This window comes from Ochotona princeps, chromosome 10, assembly GCF_030435755.1.
Source record: "Ochotona princeps isolate mOchPri1 chromosome 10, mOchPri1.hap1, whole genome shotgun sequence".
In the NCBI taxonomy this organism is placed as follows: Eukaryota; Metazoa; Chordata; class Mammalia; order Lagomorpha; family Ochotonidae; genus Ochotona; species Ochotona princeps.
In genome coordinates, this window is record NC_080841.1 from 43,914,520 (window position 1) to 43,932,107 (window position 17,588).

General features: G+C 46.7%; 1 protein-coding gene and 1 pseudogene across 1 annotated transcript; both read right to left on the reverse strand.

Moving 5' to 3' along the window:
- Positions 1 to 437: 437 nt before the first annotated feature.
- GNG4 (G protein subunit gamma 4) lies at positions 438 to 16,031 on the reverse strand. The gene is made up of 2 exons (XM_004578522.2): positions 15,926 to 16,031; positions 438 to 1,592 (listed from the first exon to the last, which is right to left on the reverse strand). Exons 1-2 carry the CDS (start codon positions 16,022 to 16,024, stop codon positions 1,464 to 1,466), a joined length of 228 nt encoding a protein of 75 aa, XP_004578579.1. The 5' UTR covers positions 16,025 to 16,031; the 3' UTR covers positions 438 to 1,463.
- On the reverse strand, positions 14,154 to 14,589 carry LOC105942298 (peptidyl-prolyl cis-trans isomerase A-like; annotated as a pseudogene).
- Positions 16,032 to 17,588: the final 1,557 nt, after the last annotated feature.

The following is a 17,588-nucleotide window of genomic DNA, read 5'->3' on the forward strand; positions in this document are numbered from 1 at the left end:
GGCCTCTTGTCCTCTTTCATTAGGGTGCTGACGGTATGGTTCAGAAGGCATCGGTAGGTTCATCTCAGAAAATCCAAGACCTAACCCACCGCTGCACAGCTTTCTCCAGGGCCCCCAGGCTATCTCCTCCTTGACCCGCCTGGGCACACACTTTATAGGCCTCCTCCCCATGCAAGTGCAAGAACACATGTGTGCTAGGGGATGTGAGTGACTGCAGCAAAGGTGTGTTTCATCACGTCTACCCACTTGCAAACAGGAATGTATGGAAAGGAGCATGACCTGGGTGCTCAATGAAGGCTTTGGGGCTACAGTGCTTGCACCCCAAGTTTCCAGCTCACTATCTCTGAGCAGCCTCCCAACAGTTCATGAAAATATGGAATCAAAACATCATTTATTGTGATGTCAAAACATTTAAACTCACAAAGTCATAACATGCATTTCCATAGATTCCTTATATGAATGGATTTCCATTTTTTTTTTGAATCAAAATAGTAACTTTAATTCCACTTTCCATGAAGTTCTACAAGCAACTCTACAAGTCTCAGCAGATTATGTAACCTCCCTACATCTCTGTTCTGACTTGCTGTGACGCCAGTGTGGTGCTGACTGTGGGAGGGTTAAATCCAACAGGGAGCTGCTGCTGCCCTCACTCACTTCCATGGGACAGGACACCCCAAATGGCCCAGTGCTGCAGCCAAAATAGGTCCTATGAATTCCATCCACGGGGTAAAATCGAGCAGGGGTTGGAAGAGAGGGGACAGGGTCGGGAAGCCTTGGCAGGGCTTATGATCCCCGCAGGGATGGCTGGAACGTGTGTATTGCCGGCTGTGCAGAAGCCAAGGGCACTGCACTGACCACCCCATAGGGACACTTGGGGAAGGACCGCCTTCAGTGCCCAACAGGGAACAGGGCTAAGCAGACTGTCCAGGCCATACGGCTCTGGGAAGTTACACGTTCCCATCTGGCAGGCTACTTCCCTTCAGTGGGATTCAAACAAATGTGGGGTACAGAGAACTCCCAGAACCACCTGCTGCAGGGAGGGAAACTTCCACATAAGTTTCACAGGGGTTAAGATGTTTCCATTGGCACTGTTATTATAGACAGGGGATACTTGGGTCCAGTTTCTCTTTTCAGTGTATTTTCCACTGAAAATGTATTTATTGGTATATTTATCCTTAGGAGAATGCATGTCCACAGATTTGAAAACCTTGAAATCCATATTGATTATGTGTTATCTGGCTATAAAAACATGTCTATTTTCTCGGTGAATAAAGAAACTAACGTACAAATGAGAAAAAGAAGGTGACCTGGAACACCACGAAGAAAATCAATGAAAAAAGAAGAGACATGGGGAGGCCTGGCAGGGTGGGTGTGGGTCATGTCCCCAAGGTAACAAGCATGCATGGTCTCCCACGGGGGAGTTTCATGGACAGCACAGCAGGCGTGGGCATCACCAGCTGGAGTCAGAGAATGACACAAAAGAACTTCTTCTCGCGGAAAGGGTTTTCAGATGCAGGCACTGGACTGATGAGAGGGTCTTCCCGGACGTGGGCTTCACAGTACGCCATGAGGTCCGCGGCCGCCTGTGAGACCTGTGGACACAGAGCACAGGTGCTCGGTCAAGGTCAGTTCACGCGATGGGCTGCTGCAGGTGCCCCGTGGACAGCAGCTCAGCTGCAGGTTGGGCTGTCCTGTGCATGACCCACTGTGGGGTGTGCCTGGGCAGTACAGGGTACAAAGCATGGCTCCCAGGACAGAGAGGCATCCTAGGATCGCAAAGCCAGCAGTCAGGAAGCCTGCAGAGCCAGCAGCAGCCCAGTTGTCCTCTATGCAAATTTTCACTGTTATTTTTTTTTTAAAAAACTTATTTTCACTGTTTTTGAAAGGCAGACAGAGACACAAACGAAAAGCTGCTTCACTCCTCAAATGTCTGTAAGAGCTGGGGCTGAGACAGGCTGAAGCCTGGAGCTGGGAACTCAACCCAGGGCTCCCGTGTAGATGGCAGGGACTCAACTACACTGGAGCTATGAGCTGTTGTTGCTTTTGGTGTGTTATCAGCAGGAAGTCAAGACTTAAACCAAAGCACCTGATAGGGGACACAGTGTCCCAAACCATGTCTTAACCGCTGCACTAAACATCTGTTCTCAGACTCCAATTGAGCCTGTCTGAACCTGTTCTGGAAGAGTTTGAAGCAGGATGCTGGCCCCGCTCGTCCCACCATGCCATCACGATCATACTGTTTATTTGTTGATTGCAACCCCCTTCCTGCTCCTCAATAGGACACACACCTCCCAGGGAGTGGCTGCTCCCTGGCTGCCCAGTTGTTTCGGACCAAAGGTCAGACAGCTCTCTCCACTCCGTTCTTACAGTCTTGGCTGCATCTGTTGCCACTGTTGCCACGTGGCAGCTGTGTATGACTGGCCCCAACTCAATTTCACAGGGAGAGCAGAGTGGCAGAGGGCACTGGGCCAGGAAGCCAGCACTAAGTGTGGGACAGACTTAGTTGCTCACTTGGCTTGCTGTCTGTTATGTGCTTGGCTAATGACCAAACTGTGCATGAACTCATCCTGCCAATTTGCTTGCTCTGCCCGCAAGTGCTTATTAGAGGCTCACATGGGAGGGGAAGCACCCAGAGTCAAATGGAATGTTCTGGATGCCTTCAATGTCTAAGTCTTTTCCAGAACAACACAGACCAGGCTACAAATGAATGGCGAGAACGTTTCCAAGCCACACCAGCCACACACAACTCCCTTCTGGATTTCTGAGACTGGTTCAATTTCAAACACTTGGCAGAGAGTCTTCCTCTGATTCGCACCCAGGTCCTTTTGCACATCCTCCAGTGTAGAATTAACTCCAGGAGAGACATAAGAGAAGAGTATATACTTTTTTAAAGATTTATTCATTTTATTACAGCCATATATACACAGAGGAGGAGAGACAGAGAGGAAGATCTTCCGTCCAATGATTCACTCCCCAAGTGAGCCGCAACGGGCTGATGCGCGCTGATCTGAAGCCGGGAACCAGGAACCTCTTCCAGGTCTCCCACGCGGGTACAGGGTCCCAATGCATTGGGCCGTCCTCAACTGCTTTCCCAGGCCACAGGCAGGGAGCTGGATGGGAAGTGGAGCTGCCAGGATTAGAACCGGCGTCCATATGGGATCCTGGGGCTTTCAAGGTGAGGACTTCAGCCGCTAGGCCACTGCGCTGGGCCCAGAGAAGAGTATATTTTTTTACCCTTAAATAAATCAACTTGAAATTGAGAAGACCTTAAGTCCTGGCCAAGCCAACATCTGTTGGGGCTGTGCAATTGAGAAATTTCCACCTGTACCTGCACTCTTAGGGAAGTACCTCAACCTCTCGGAGCTTTTTATCTCTCATTTGTAAATTGAGGAGACTTTGCTATTTCTTTTCTTTTTTCACATGTATTTATTTTTATTGGAGAGGCAGATCAGATTTACAGAGAGAGGGAGACAGAGAAAAAGACCTTCTATTTGCTGGTTCACTCCCCAGATGGTGACAACAGCTAGGGCTTACAATGCGAGGATTTAGTCACAGAGCTATTGTGCCGGGCCCTGAGAGTTTGCTATTTCTAAAGTGATTTTTACTCTAAAAAGCTTATGATCCTTCCTCCACAGCACCATGAGGGCTGGCACAATGTGCAGCATGCTAACTCTCTACCTACAGCACTAGATCCCTTGAGGCACTAGTTTGTTTCCTGGCTGCTCTAGTTCCAATTCAGCTCCCTGATTATGGAAAAGCAGGAGAGGATGGCCCAGGTCCTTGGGGCCCTGCACCTATGTGGGAGACTTGGAAGAGGCTCCTGGCTTCAGACTGGCTCAGCTGTGGCTGGTGGCGGTTGTGGCCATTTAAGGATCTCTCTCTCTGTTCTGTAAATCTGGCTATCAAATTAAAAAAATATATTTTCTTTTTAAGATTTATTTATTTTTATTGGAAAGTCAAATATACAGAGAGGAGGAGAGACAGAGAGGAAGATCTTCCATCCACTGATTCACTCCCCAAGTGACCACAACGACTGGAGCTGAGTCGAACCAAAGCTAGGAGCCTGGAGCCTCCTCCAGGTGCCCCATGTGGATGCAGGGTCCCAAGGCCTTGGACCATCCTCAGCTGCCTTCCTAGGCCACAATCAGGGAGCTGGATGGGAAACAGGGCACCCACATGGGATTCTGGCACGTGCAAGGTGAGGACCCCAGCCACTAGGCTACCACACTGTTTTCTAGAAAACAGCACCATTGGTAAGAATTTAAAACCCTACATAAAGTCTGTGGAGTTGAGTGGAGTACCTGAAATTCACAGTGGTTGACAGGACATCCCCCCTGGAATCTCCCTCGGAGGGGGAAGTGCAGGTGAGGACCATGGCTGTAGGAGACCCGTGAAACCATTGCAAGAGACTATCAATCAGGCGCAGGGCAGCAGACTTGGGCTGTGGCCCACTGCAGTACATGGCCAGGGTCCAGGAGACAGGCTTGTGTGCCCTAGCTGGCCAGCACCCTCCCTGCCTCACCACACCCCTGTATCTCCACCGCAGGCTTCTCACCGCACCCTGAGAGGCGGAGGCTGCGGGGGCTCTCCCATGCGGCCACCCAGGTGCTCCTCTGGTAGGACTGGGAAGGGATCCCTGTGGTTGCCCAGCACACACAATGGGCTGCAGTGCAAAGATCACCCTATTCCCCCACTTGAAGGCCCCTGCCCTCCTGGATCTGCCAGCTCTCAGCTTTGACTTTAGGGAGCTCTTCCAGGTCATTCTCTCCCAATGTCCCTCTGGGTTCTCTGTCTCTATGAACCTATTTTCTGCTTTAAGATATGTTCTGTTGATTCTGAGTTCTTTATTAGCCTCACTGCTTCATTCAGGAAGAATGCAGGGAAAAAACAGGCAGGATCTTCACCCTCTGGGGTACCTTACTGAGAAGATTCAAAAACTCAGAGCCCAGCACAATGGCTCACTGGCTAAATCCTCACCTTGCAAGCGCTGGGATCACATGTGGGTGCCTGTTCAAGTCCTGGCTGCTACACTTCCATCCAGTTCCGTGCTTGTGGCCTAGGAATGCAATAGAGGATGGCCCAAAGCTACCTTTGTTTCCATAAGGTAGTCCCCTGGCACAATGACAATGAACGTCTTTTGTGGCAGACTTACAGTCTACCAGGTGCAGGAAATGGCTGCATAAAACCATAACAGTCCCTACCAATTATCTAGTGGTCCGTATGCTCTGACTGTGGTGCTGAATGCATCACACAAATTACACCATCTAATTCTGACACCTATAATCCTCTTGATTTTAAAAGACAAAAACTGAATATTTATATAACAGAGAATAATGCATTTTAAACAAATTTATTTATTTTCATTTGAAAAGCAGAGAGACAAAGACAGGAAAAGTGAAAGAAGTCTTCCATCCACTGGTCCACTGCCCCTGATGCCAGCAATAGCCAGGGCTGGGTCAGGTTGAAGTCAGAAGGCGGGAGCTCAATCCTGGTTACCCATGTGGGTGTCAGAGACTCAGGCACTTGGTCCATTGCTAGCTGCCTCCTAGGGAGGCATTAGTAGGAAGCTGGAATCAGCAGAGTCAGAACTCAAACTCAAACACTAACATGGAATACAGGTGCCAGGGTGGTATCCTATTACACCAAATGCCTGTTCAATAATGGCATTTTCTGTATTTATAAATTGTGAATGGCTAAATCCAGCCAAGTAAATTATTTACTATCTCAAATAATAATGTATACTGTTTGTGGTGAAATATTTAAAATCTAGTCTCTGGGCCCAGTGTGGTAGCCTAGCAGCTAAAGTTCTTGCCTTGTATGAGCTGGGATCCTACATGGGCACCGGTTCTAACCCCAGCAGCCCCACTTCCCATCCAGCTCCCTGACTGTGGCCTATGAAGGCGGTTGAGGACAGTCCAAGGCCTTGGGACCCTGCATCCACATGGGAAACCTGGAAGAGGTTCCAGGCCCCTAGCTTTGGTTCGGCTCAGCTCTGGCCATTGTGGTCACTTGGGGAGTAAATCAGTGGATGGAAGATTTTCCTCTCTGTCTCTCCTCCTCTCTGTGTATTTGACTTTCCAGTAAAAATACATAAATATTTAAAAAAAAAATCTAGTCTCTTTGAAATTTCCTTTTGTTTCATTTTAAAAGTTCATTTATTTGAAAAGCAGAGTTGGGCCCAGTGCCGTGCCTAGCAGCTAAAGTCCTCACCTTGAATACCCCAGGATCCCATATGGTTGCCGGTTCTAGTCCCGGCAGCTCCACTTCCCATCCAGCTCCCTGCTTGTGGCCTGGGAAAGCAGTCGAGGACAGCCCAAAGCCTTGGGACCCTGTATGCGTGTGGGAGACCTGGAAGAGCTCTTGGTTCCCGGCTTCGGATTGGCGCGCACCTGCCATAGCGGCTCACTTGGGGAGTGAACCATTGGACGGAAGATCTTCCTCCTTGCCTCTCCTCCTCTCTGTATATCTGACTTTGTAATAAAAATAAATAAATCTTAAAAAAAAATGAAAAGCAGAGTTAGAGGGGAGTTGATGGGGGGGTGGGGGATTCAGATAGAGAGAGATATCTTCCATCTTCTGGTTTGTTTCCCAAATGACCTTAACTGCCATGGTTGGGCCAAGCCAAAGATAGAAGATTTTCCAGATTTGTTACATGGGTGCAGGGGCCCATCTTCCACTGCCTTCCCAGGCAAAGTAGTAGGGAGCTGGATAGGCAGTGGAACAGCTAGGATTCAAACGGGCATCCACATGGGATTCTGGTGCTACAGGCAGTGCCTTAACCCATTAAGCCACAGTGCTGGCCCTCTTGGCAATTCCCAAATATACATGAAGAGGACTACTCTTAAAACCACTCTATAACAAGAAAACCAAGACAGGTGGTTAAGAAGATCACACATCTAGGAACGGAAACCAGAATTTGAAGCCAACTAGTCTACACTGTACAGAACCTACACTATGCTATAGCAGCTGCCTCATTAACTGGTAATGAGAAACGAAACTGTCAGGTGGCCAGCACACTCTCCTTGCACATCATCTCTCTGGGAGCCTACATGATCAGACAGAGAGAAACAGCCTGGCACCTGGGCTTCCTCAGGTCATTTCTTCAATCTGGGGACAGTAAGTGTCCTCAGTTGGGACTTGCTTCCCCTCCCAGACTCTCCCCTGAACAGTGCCACTGTGCCTTGTGAAACTCCCCTCTGTCCACCTCCACATGGGACCCTCCACCATGGTCAGAAGTAGGCTTGCTAAAGTCTCCTGAGAGTGTCTTCCCCAGCCCTGTCTACTTACACAGTCGGCTCCCTGTTTCTGATCCAACCAGTACGTCATGTCTGAGGCACTGGAGGAGGGGGGCTCACAGAAGGCTGGGGCCCTGGAGGACAGCCTGCTGAGGAAGCGTGCAAGCTGGGCCCCATGCCCCTTTCACCTCAGCTTCACAGTGTGGGTCTCCAAGCAAGTGCATTGCTGAAATCTGCCCTTGCCAGCCCCAAACAGGGGTAGTTTATGAAGTATTCTGTCACTTCCAACAGATGATGCTGTACTTGAGGCCACAATTTCTCTTTCAAGCAAACATGTGGTTCTCCAGCTGCCTCCTTTGGTTAAGATCACAGTTCTGCTCTCATAGGGACAGGTTTACACTCTTCTGGATTGTGAGTGCGGACTTTTGCCTGCCCACCTGTGTGACGCATCAGGAGGCCAGCACGAGCACCAGTTAAAAGCTTGCAGTGTTAATTTTCCAAATACATTCACTGTTATTAAGATAAGACTGTCACAGGATGAATGTTTCCTCCAAAACTCACACTGAAATCAGATGGCCAGCGTCGCTGCAGTGAGAGGCAGGACCTCTAAGGGGTGTTGGCATCAGGAAAGCACCACCCTCTGGTGTGAACTCAGGGTGGAAGTAGGTTGGTCATTATTGGTTCCTGATAAAATCCTGAGTTTGGCCCAATCTGTCTGCTTTCTCCAGGATGCCCTGCCCTTTGGCCATGTTATAGCAGAGCACGGAGGCTGGCACTAAGTGCTTGCAGCTCTCAGCCTCCGGGACTGTGAGACATTCCTTTTCTCTGTCAATCACGCAGTCTGGAAACGGACTACAACAGCCACCCTGTAAAGGGTGGTTCACCTGGACAACAGCTATTTGTAATAGGGCAGTCATCTTACAACAAAGGCACAAAGGGAGTTTTCCACTTTCATAATCTGTCTCCCCTTTATAAAAAAAAAAGCTTATTTATTTGCAAGGTTATAGAGTTAGAGAAACTGAGACATATATAGAGAGTGAGAGAGAGTAACTTGCTGGTTCACTCTCCAAATGGCTGCAACAACTAGAGCTAGGCTGGTCTGAAGCCAGAAGCCAGAGCTTCACCCAGGTCTCCTACACGGGTGGGGGCCCAAAGACGTGGGTCATCCTCTGCTGCTTTTCCAGGCCATAAGTAAGTAGTTGCATCAGAAGTGGAGCAGCTGGGACTCAAACCAGTGCCCATTTGAAATGCTGGCATTACAGGTGGCGGCTTAAACTGCTATGCCACAATGCCAGCTTCCAATAGCTCCCTTGTTTTACACAGTGTCCAACATCCCTGTGTTCTTTTATCACTGAAGTATGGTGGAGAATTCTTAAAGTGATCAGAGCAGATCAGTTCAGCTGATGTCTGTCTTGAAGCCTTACACGTGCAAGGCAATGTCGTTAGCGTTCAGGCTAATGTCTAAACCTGCTGCTCAGGTTAAATGGGAGGACTTTCGTCATCAGCTCAGATTAGACTGTTTATTGGTGGACATTTCCTACTATACACCAGAAGCTGTGAACACTGCAGGTTCCCATAAAACATTGGCCGTTTTTGAAACATAAAAGAAGGAATTGGCACTGTGCCGTAGTGGGCAAAGCCATCACCTTCAAGGCCTGCATCCCATATGGGCACTGATTTGAGTCCCAGCTGCTCCACTTTTGATCCACTTCTAACCCAGCCCCCAGCCTGGAAAAGCAACAGGAGACGGCCCAAGTGGTTGGGCCCTTACATCCATGTGGGAGATCCTTAAGAAGGTCCTTGCTCCTGCTTTGGCCTAGTCTAATCCCAGCCATCACAACCATTTGAGGAGAACCAGCAGATAGAAGATCTCTCTGTCTCTCCTTTTCTGTAACTCTGCCTATAAAATAAGTAAAATAAGTATTTTTTTAAAAAAAGAAACATAAAATAAAAAATTTGTTTGTCTAAAGGAAATTGCATTCTGGTAAACAGAAACAAAAACAACAACAACTGAAAACTCCCTTACTGTGTGTGCTTCTTGTCAAGCCTGCTGTTGGCCGGAGTACAAGTCCCCCGTGATGAAATGTGCGGAGCATCTCCGCCCCGCCTTCCCCTTGGTATTGAATTGTTAGAGTTAACAAGATAACAGATGCTAAAAGCAATCTGCAGCCCGGGAACAACTGTGGAATTTCACCATTATGTTTCTGACTGAAAGAGGTGATTAAAACAGCCCAAGTTAGCACGTAATCCTGTTAGTTGCACTCTAATTACAAGCTTCAATGATAGGAAAAAATGCTGCAATTGTTATAGTCACACTCAATGACAAGACAGATGACATAATTACTGTTCTGGCAGTGACACCCACCGCACTTATCCTTTGCATCTGAAGTAAAGAGACCCACATCTACTTTTCAGCAACTCTGGACTGTCTTAACACTACAACTTGGAATTGATTAAAGGCATCTTCGTGGGCTTTGCTTGTTCTTCCCTCAAGCAGTCAAGTTGTGGTCAGCATGGTGCAGTGCTATCATATACAAGGTTGGACTTGAATTTGGTCTACACTTTACTAGAGACATATGTTGGTTATCGCTAATTAAATATTCAGGACATTATACGTAAATGCCTAACTCTCAATTCTCCACAAACACTTCAGGGTGAATTCTTGTGGTTTTTCACCCCTTCTTCTAACACGGAGATAAACTGGAAAATAACATGCCAGTTCCTGATGAAATTCTCTGGATATTTCCACATTAATGGCTTTAAGTGGATACCAATAATTACTCCATTACTCCAGATCAATATGATCAATGACATAGGTAATTTTCAGTTGTTGATAAATAGCCTACAAGGGTAAAAGCTGGCAGATCCCACAAACCTGGCAGGTCCCAGGACACATAAGACACTGAACTGAGAGGGAAGAAAGTTGTACCAGCAGGTGGAAACCAGAGGAGGGTCAAGGTGGGAGATCCATGTGAACAAGAGAGTAATACAACAGAGTCACTCTGTGGATCCTAAGATCAAATGTCTCCAGCCACTATCATCAACATAAAGGGTTTTTTTCCCCTCCCATCAATAGGTAAGGAACATTGAGAGATAAATCTAGGACACAGGGAAGAGCGTTTCAATATTGCAAAGTGCATCTAAATTAACAGCTGCTATTCCATGGCATTCACCACTGAATGGCAAGGCCCTCTCTTGGCTTGACCGGAGACTGACCCAGATCTACTCTGGACATGGACTTAACTCCTTCCACAGGCTGGTGCATGTCTCCAACCAATTGCTCCTCCATTTTAATATTTCTTAGTTTTCTACAAAGAAATCAGTCTTTCAGTCATATTAATGAAATAGAAATGTATAGATAAAAATTAGCGAGTCATTCAAGAGGTTTCTGGGACTTAGCACTGAAGGGTGACCATAACCAGGACCCAACTGAAGAATCTGGTCTGAAGGCTCTCAGAAGGGACTGGCATTTCTTAGAGAGAAGTGCTCTCTGTCTTCTTCTCTTACTTTTTCCAATAAATGAATGTCATTTTAAAAGATCGTATTTTTGCTTATTTATTTTTTTAAGAAAACACTGTCCCCAGGGCCTGGTGTGGTAGCCTAGTGGCTAAAGTCCTCACCTTGCACGCTCTGGGATCCCTTATGGGTGCCAGTTCTGATTCCAGCAGTTCCGCTTCCCATCCAGCTCCCTGCTTGTAGCCTGGGAAATCAGGAGGATGGCCCAAAGCCTTGGGAAGAGGCTTTGGGCTCCTGGCTTCGGATTGGCTCAGCTCTAGCTGTTGCGGCTACCTGGGGAATGAATCACTATCCTACCACATTGGGCCCGGTTTATTATTAAAAAAAAAAAAAAAAGAAAGAAAGAAAGAAAGAAAACGCTGTCCCTGACTGTACTCAGCACTATCAGCTATGTCCTCCTGGGGCAGAAGGGCACCCAGCATTCAGCACACTGGAAGGACAGTACCTGCAGGCTGGCAGCTAACCGCTACCAATGGGTACCCTTACCCAGACAGAAGGATGCTAGAGCATGGTCCACCTGGAGTGACAGAAGGAGGGAGAGAATGAGAAGATGTGAATTCAACGCTGTGAATGTGACAGTTCCCTTGCTTTTTCAGACAAACCTTCCCCTTCCTGTTCTACTTGCCCTGTTCTGGCCTTTCACTTCATTCAAAGGTTTTTCCTCCTTTTATCTGACCCTGTTCTGGAACTACTCCTTCTGATCAAACTTTCTTTATTTCTAACTCTGACTGTGGAAGGGTGGCGTGTGAATGTTTGATCTCTAAAGGTCTAGGTGAGAGTGAAGAGTGTTTTTTGCACAGAATGATAAAATGAAGCTCTAAATCATGAACTTAAGATGGATCCAGGAAGTGTTACTAAATAGCGTTCAGATTGGACACAAAGAAAAGGCAAAATTTACAACCTTGACTGTGTCCATGATGTAAACGTTACTAATGTTTTATTTGTTCTAGAAATATTCTTTTGTGGTTTGTGTTATGACACAGCGGGTTGAGCTATTGCCTGGGATTTCAGCATTCCCGTGAATCCTGGTTTGAGCCCTGGCTGCACCACTTCCAATCCAACTTCCTGCTCACATGCCCAGGAAAGCACCAGAGGAAGGCTCCAGTGCTTGGGCTCCTGCAAGGAGACCTGGACAGCGTTCCAGACTCTCAGCTTCAGGCTGGCCCAGCCCTGGCTATTGTGGTCATCTGGAGAGTGAACCAGTGAATAGAGATCTTTGCTTCTGTCCCTTCCCCACTGTAGTTGCCTTTGAAGTGAAAGGAGGGAGGGAAAAGAAGGGAGAAAGAGAGAGACAAAGAGGAAAAGAAAGAAGTGTTCTTGTGATCTCAACATTCTTGGAAACCTTAACTACATTCTTAGCCTGGGCTTTCCCAGACATTTACAATTACCTGTGAGCCACCTCTCTGAAAACAGGAGGATTTGCCCCAGCTTGCTCTTTCTCAGTCCCCCATTAGGTATATCAAGATATTCTAGCCACCTATCTTTTGTGTTAACACCTGCTTACTTTGACCTTAGAATTTTCCAGTTGACATTATAAACTCAACTGTGCATTTTTATGTTCTGCAAAAAAGTCAAACAACAGAAGACATTTTGGTTCCCAATCAAAATAACTACAATGTTCTCAGATTCAGAAAAAAAATGATGTTATACAGATTCAATTGGAAATTATTATGCTTAGTAAAACAAGCTAATCCAAAAAGACAAATATCATATTGTTTTGGATATATTGAAGCCAATATACAACAAACAAAAAGTGTAGGAATGAAACGGTCACTTTGGGATAGGAGTGTCCTTTTTAACCTATGTTTATATTCCAGTGGAAATGTAGTCTTCTATTCTTTTTACCTGCTAAGTATTATGATTAGTGGCAAATTAAGCCTGTGAATATATAGCAGATTAAAATTATGACTCTATAAATACTGTTGAAGAGAGGGTAGGGAGAGAGAGATGGCAGGGAGCATGGAGGCGAGGGACAAGTGATTGACTTCTTGAACTGTACATACAGAATGCAAAAATCTATTCTCTTTATGTAAAACAAAATTAAAAACCTTTTTCCTCTTTTAAAAGAATCCATCAGTTGCCAACACTGTGAATCTTAGGAAAAATTAAGAGTAAGACACGTGTTACAGATGTATATCTGTTAGTAAAATTATGAGCCAAAACTCTGGATTCCTCACAAAAGCAAACCAAAAGGACAAAGCCTGATGCCAGGAAGGCTTTCTCGGCAACCTTTCCGATGGTTAATCATACGTTCCAGTAAATGCACTGACTTACTCTTACAGAGAAAACCAGCAGTAAAGAGAATCTCAACCTAATGCACATTTAATTTTTACATTTACTAGGGGGCTTCAAAAAGTTAACAAAACATGGAATTAAAAAGTTTTGGTGCAAAACTTTTTGAGATGCATGCACATATTTTTATAATATGCACTTCCTGAACTTTCTGAATATCCCTTGTACCTGATGATAAATTCCTTTTTCTGTTTACTATCACCTGGGCACCATTCTCCCAGCACGACACCTTCCTTCTTCCAAATGCCCTCAGACAAGGTCTGAGCTGAGATACAGGGCAGGAGCTGGGGACAGGGGCGGGGGGTGAGTGGGCAGTGGCAGTGAAGAGATTCCTACCCTCACTGTCCTTACAACAATAATTTGTACTTGTAACACTGAAGAATGAGGATACGAGTGAAAATCAACTGAAATCTCACCATTTGGAGAGAACATTTGGTAAGACATCTGCCTAGATACCTTTCTTACTACTCATGTTTGTACAGATAATTTCACATGACTAGAACATTAGGCATGCTATCCTATAATGTGCTTTTTACATGGGTGTAACAGATCTGCATCACTGTTTTGAATGATAGTATAACACTACATATCCAACTTCACCAATTTCTACCCGTTGCTATTTTCATTTTTTAACTTTATAAATAGTTCTGATGAACCTCTTACTGTCTTTCATCATTCATATGATTGTCCTCTTTTTAGGGTAAATTTGCAGAAACGTCAATGCTGGCTCCAAGAGTACACATGACAAACGTTTTTGACACATTCCCAATTTTTTAAAGACTGAGCCCATTTCTACTCCAACCAAGAGGACAACTGCTGACTTCATAGAGCACTTGATGGATGGCACTGAATTTGGCCAAGATAATGGACATTGAGATTCTGGGAGTGTGTGTGTGTGTTTATGTGCTTACTTGTCACTTACAGTTTTATTTCACAATCATAACTTTAACTCTGCAATCCTGCTAGACCTGGAAGGGGAGTAAGGAACACAGGGAACCGAAAGAATTGCAGCGAGTGCAGTGTAGGGTGTCAGGAGCAGATGGGATGAGGGGTGCTCTCCTGAGCTACACAAGGAACAGTCTGGTGGTGAGGAGGAAACAATCCAATGAATTAGAGCTGTCCACAGTTGGCAATGGTAACCTTCTTGCTGGTCTTTCGATTCTCAGACCCAAAGTTCTTGATGGCTTCCACAATACTCATGCCCTTTTCCACTCTGCCAAAGACCACATGTTTGCCATCCAACCATTCAGTCTTGGCAGTGCACATGAATAATTGGGAACCGTTTGTGTTAGTCCAGCATTTGCCATTGTCAAGATGCCAGGATCTGTATGCTTCAGGATGAAGTTTTCATCATCAAAATTCTCTCCACAGATGGGTTTGCCACTGTGCCATTATGGCATGTGAAGTCACCACCCAGACACATAAACCCTGTAATAATCCTGTGAAAGCAGGAGTCCTTGTAAACAAATCATTTCTCTCCAGTGCTCAGAGCACAAAAGTTTTCTGCAGTTTTTGGGAATTTGCAAGCAGCCCAAAGGCTTGCCATCACACGGTAGGGTTGACCATGGCTGACAGTGAGTAGCTGCGGCGAAGATGGCGTCTGCCTGGGTCTGTGTTGTTTTTATCATATATATTTTTTTGTAGTATGCATGAAAGGAAACTCCTTTTGTATGCTTGTATTCATGTTTCTTAAGATCGACTATTCCTGTATGCCCAACCTTTTAAATGATTTTTAGAGCTTATATTTATAGACTTCATACTTTGTCACATGGGTAGCAAATTTTTTCCTTTGAGAGACTGTTAACATACAGAATTCTCTAAAATGCAGTCAAAGTTTTTACCTTATAAACTGTGTATTTTTAAATACTTATTTTACTTTTTTGAGAGCATGAGAGTCAGAGATGGTCAGTGAGAGCTCCCTTCCACTGTCCAAGTGCCTGCCAACGTCTAGAACTGAAGCAGGTGCTAACACCAGAGGCCAGGAACTCAATACATGTTTCGCATATAGGAGCATGACTGTGGAGCTAACCCACAAATGTGGCTCCTCAGGGCCACCGTACTCTTCCGGCACCCACCAGACCATGGCCTCAGTGTTGTCCATTTCCCTGGACAGCTTGTCTCCAAAGGTCCCAGGGAAGAGTGACTATTGTGGCTGTCACTTCAGTGGTGGGAGCTGGTGTGATCCAGCCGTTTTTGATACATTCTAGTGCTGGAACTGCAGGGAGGCACCACCCACTCTGGCAACGGGAGGCATTAGGAGCTGCCTACTGCCTGGGTGAGACACCTGGATTTTGTGTGGCCAGACTACAGACACAATGGTCTTGGACATCCTGGGATTTAAATTCCCCACAGGCTCCAGCTGCACTGCAGAACCACCTGCTTTGCGCTCACCTCTGAGCAGCACCTGGAGAAACGGTGGCTCATCTCACTTCAGCTCTCCCAGCATGGCAGAGACCAGCGCTGCGCACTGAGGAAGTGGCTGGCACCTGCTTCCTCTCCCCAGGGAGACGTTGGACAAACACAGGCATGGTTCAGTGGTTCACCTCTAAGAGGGCCCTGTCAAGGCACCTGAGACTGTCTCACCTCAGGGTCTCTGCTTCAAGCAGAAGAACTGATCGATCTCATTGATAAACACTGAAACCTTCTCACTTATTGGCGTGACAAGAGAGCTAAGCAGAGCTACGCTGAGCATGAGTCTATTTTTGCTGACTCCTTAAGGAACTCACACATGCAACACACTGTGTATTCTGCATCCTTTGAGCTCTCGGGCCCGCTCAGGACACTGAGGCAAGCACTGGCTTGTAAATGTCACCACTGCAAGGCTGTGTGGCTGTTAGGAGCCGGGTGTGGGGCGGAGTGGAAGGCTGGCTGTGCGGGCTTACCTTCACCCTGTCCATACAGGCCTCCATCTTCAGCTGCTCCACGGCTTTCCTGGCTTGGGAGATGCTAGTGGTGCTGTTATTGGACATGCCTTCTTTCATTGTTTGGCCCCTGGAAGAAACCAAAGTAGCCGAGCTGGATGTGCACAAGCCTCCCTAACCCTCCCCCACCTCTCACCACCTGAAACTTCTCTGTCCAAGCCAAGGAGTATCTGGAAGTTTGGGCAGCAACTGGGTCACCTCTTAGGTCAGGACAGGTGAATACCTTGCTGGAGTAGGGGGAGCCAAGATACATACTTTGGTTTAGAAGATGTTCTAAACCCCGGAGACAGTAAGATTGTCACAGATGGTTCCAGAGGCACTGGGCACTGTACCAGCAACACCGCAGCAGCCCCCGGACATCTCTAAGGTGCTCTGCTGGCTTTTCACGCACAGGTGTTTGCTCATTCCTCAAGCTGGCAGAGCAATGCTAATTCTTATTTTGTAAATGCAGAAAGCGCAAAATTCAAGAGAAATCAAGCCAATGGCCACAGCCAACATCTGTGGGTCTAGAATCCAGACTGAAGGCCAGGTTCAGGGTTCCTTCCAATGTCTCATGTGGCTGTCTAAGCAACTGACAACTCCATACACACATTACTGATGAATGAAATCTGTTTCATCACAAATCTGAATGTGCTGTCATTCCAGAGTTTATAGGCTTTGAGAATTTATCTTTTAAATGTCACACACACACACACACACACACACACACACACACACACTCTTATCCCAAACAAAGATGTGCTTTGTGATAGGGGAAAGGAATTTTCCCTGACTTAACACACACTAAGGGCTCAAGTTGGAGACAAGGCCCATCTAATGCTCACTGGCACAAGAGAAAGCTGACGTGGCAGACCACAGTTGCCTGTTTTGATGAGCAATCGATTAGAAGAGGCTCACAGTGAAAATCTGAGAGCCATGAGTGCACACACAGTGGCTAAGTTCCCACAGGCATGACGTAAGGCGTGAGGGGCATTAGCCAGTACCCTGACAGGACTGTTACAGATATGAGCTAGTAACCCTCCTACCCAATGGGGCAGGATGGGAACTTCATTTGTCCAAAGATAACTTGAAAGAAACTAAAATATTCTTGGTAGAAGCTAGATCAGGCATGGGAAGAAGAGTTGAACAGGTGGGCTTTCCTGTCTTGGTTGGCAAGTGTTTCTTCCACAGAAGGAGAAGGCTGTGGAAACTGGGGGCCATGCCCCATGAGCTGGAGCACAGCCTGTGTTCCCTCCAGGGTGTCCTGTGTGTGTGTGTCTCCAAGGTCACCATGCATGTCTTTGCCAGTCTTTGTGTGGCCACCCTCCTGGGGTGCCTGCATTGCTATGTGTCTACACAAAATGAAATGACAAACTCTAGTTCTTGCCTTTCCCAGCCACCGCCTTCCAATCCCAGAACTCCAACCTCTCTTCTCTTAGAGGGATTTGGGGTGGTGGTGAGGAGATGGAAGCAGATAGGAATAGCAGGAGTGACGCCTAAAGGCCACAAAGCGGGGAGTAGGGCTCTGTGCTGTGGGAAAGGGAGAAGGGAGGCAGATACGGAAGAGAAGATGTGGAAAACACGTGACTGCGAGCAGGTGAGGGTATATGTATGTGAGTAGGTATATGTGTGAGCAGGTGTGGTA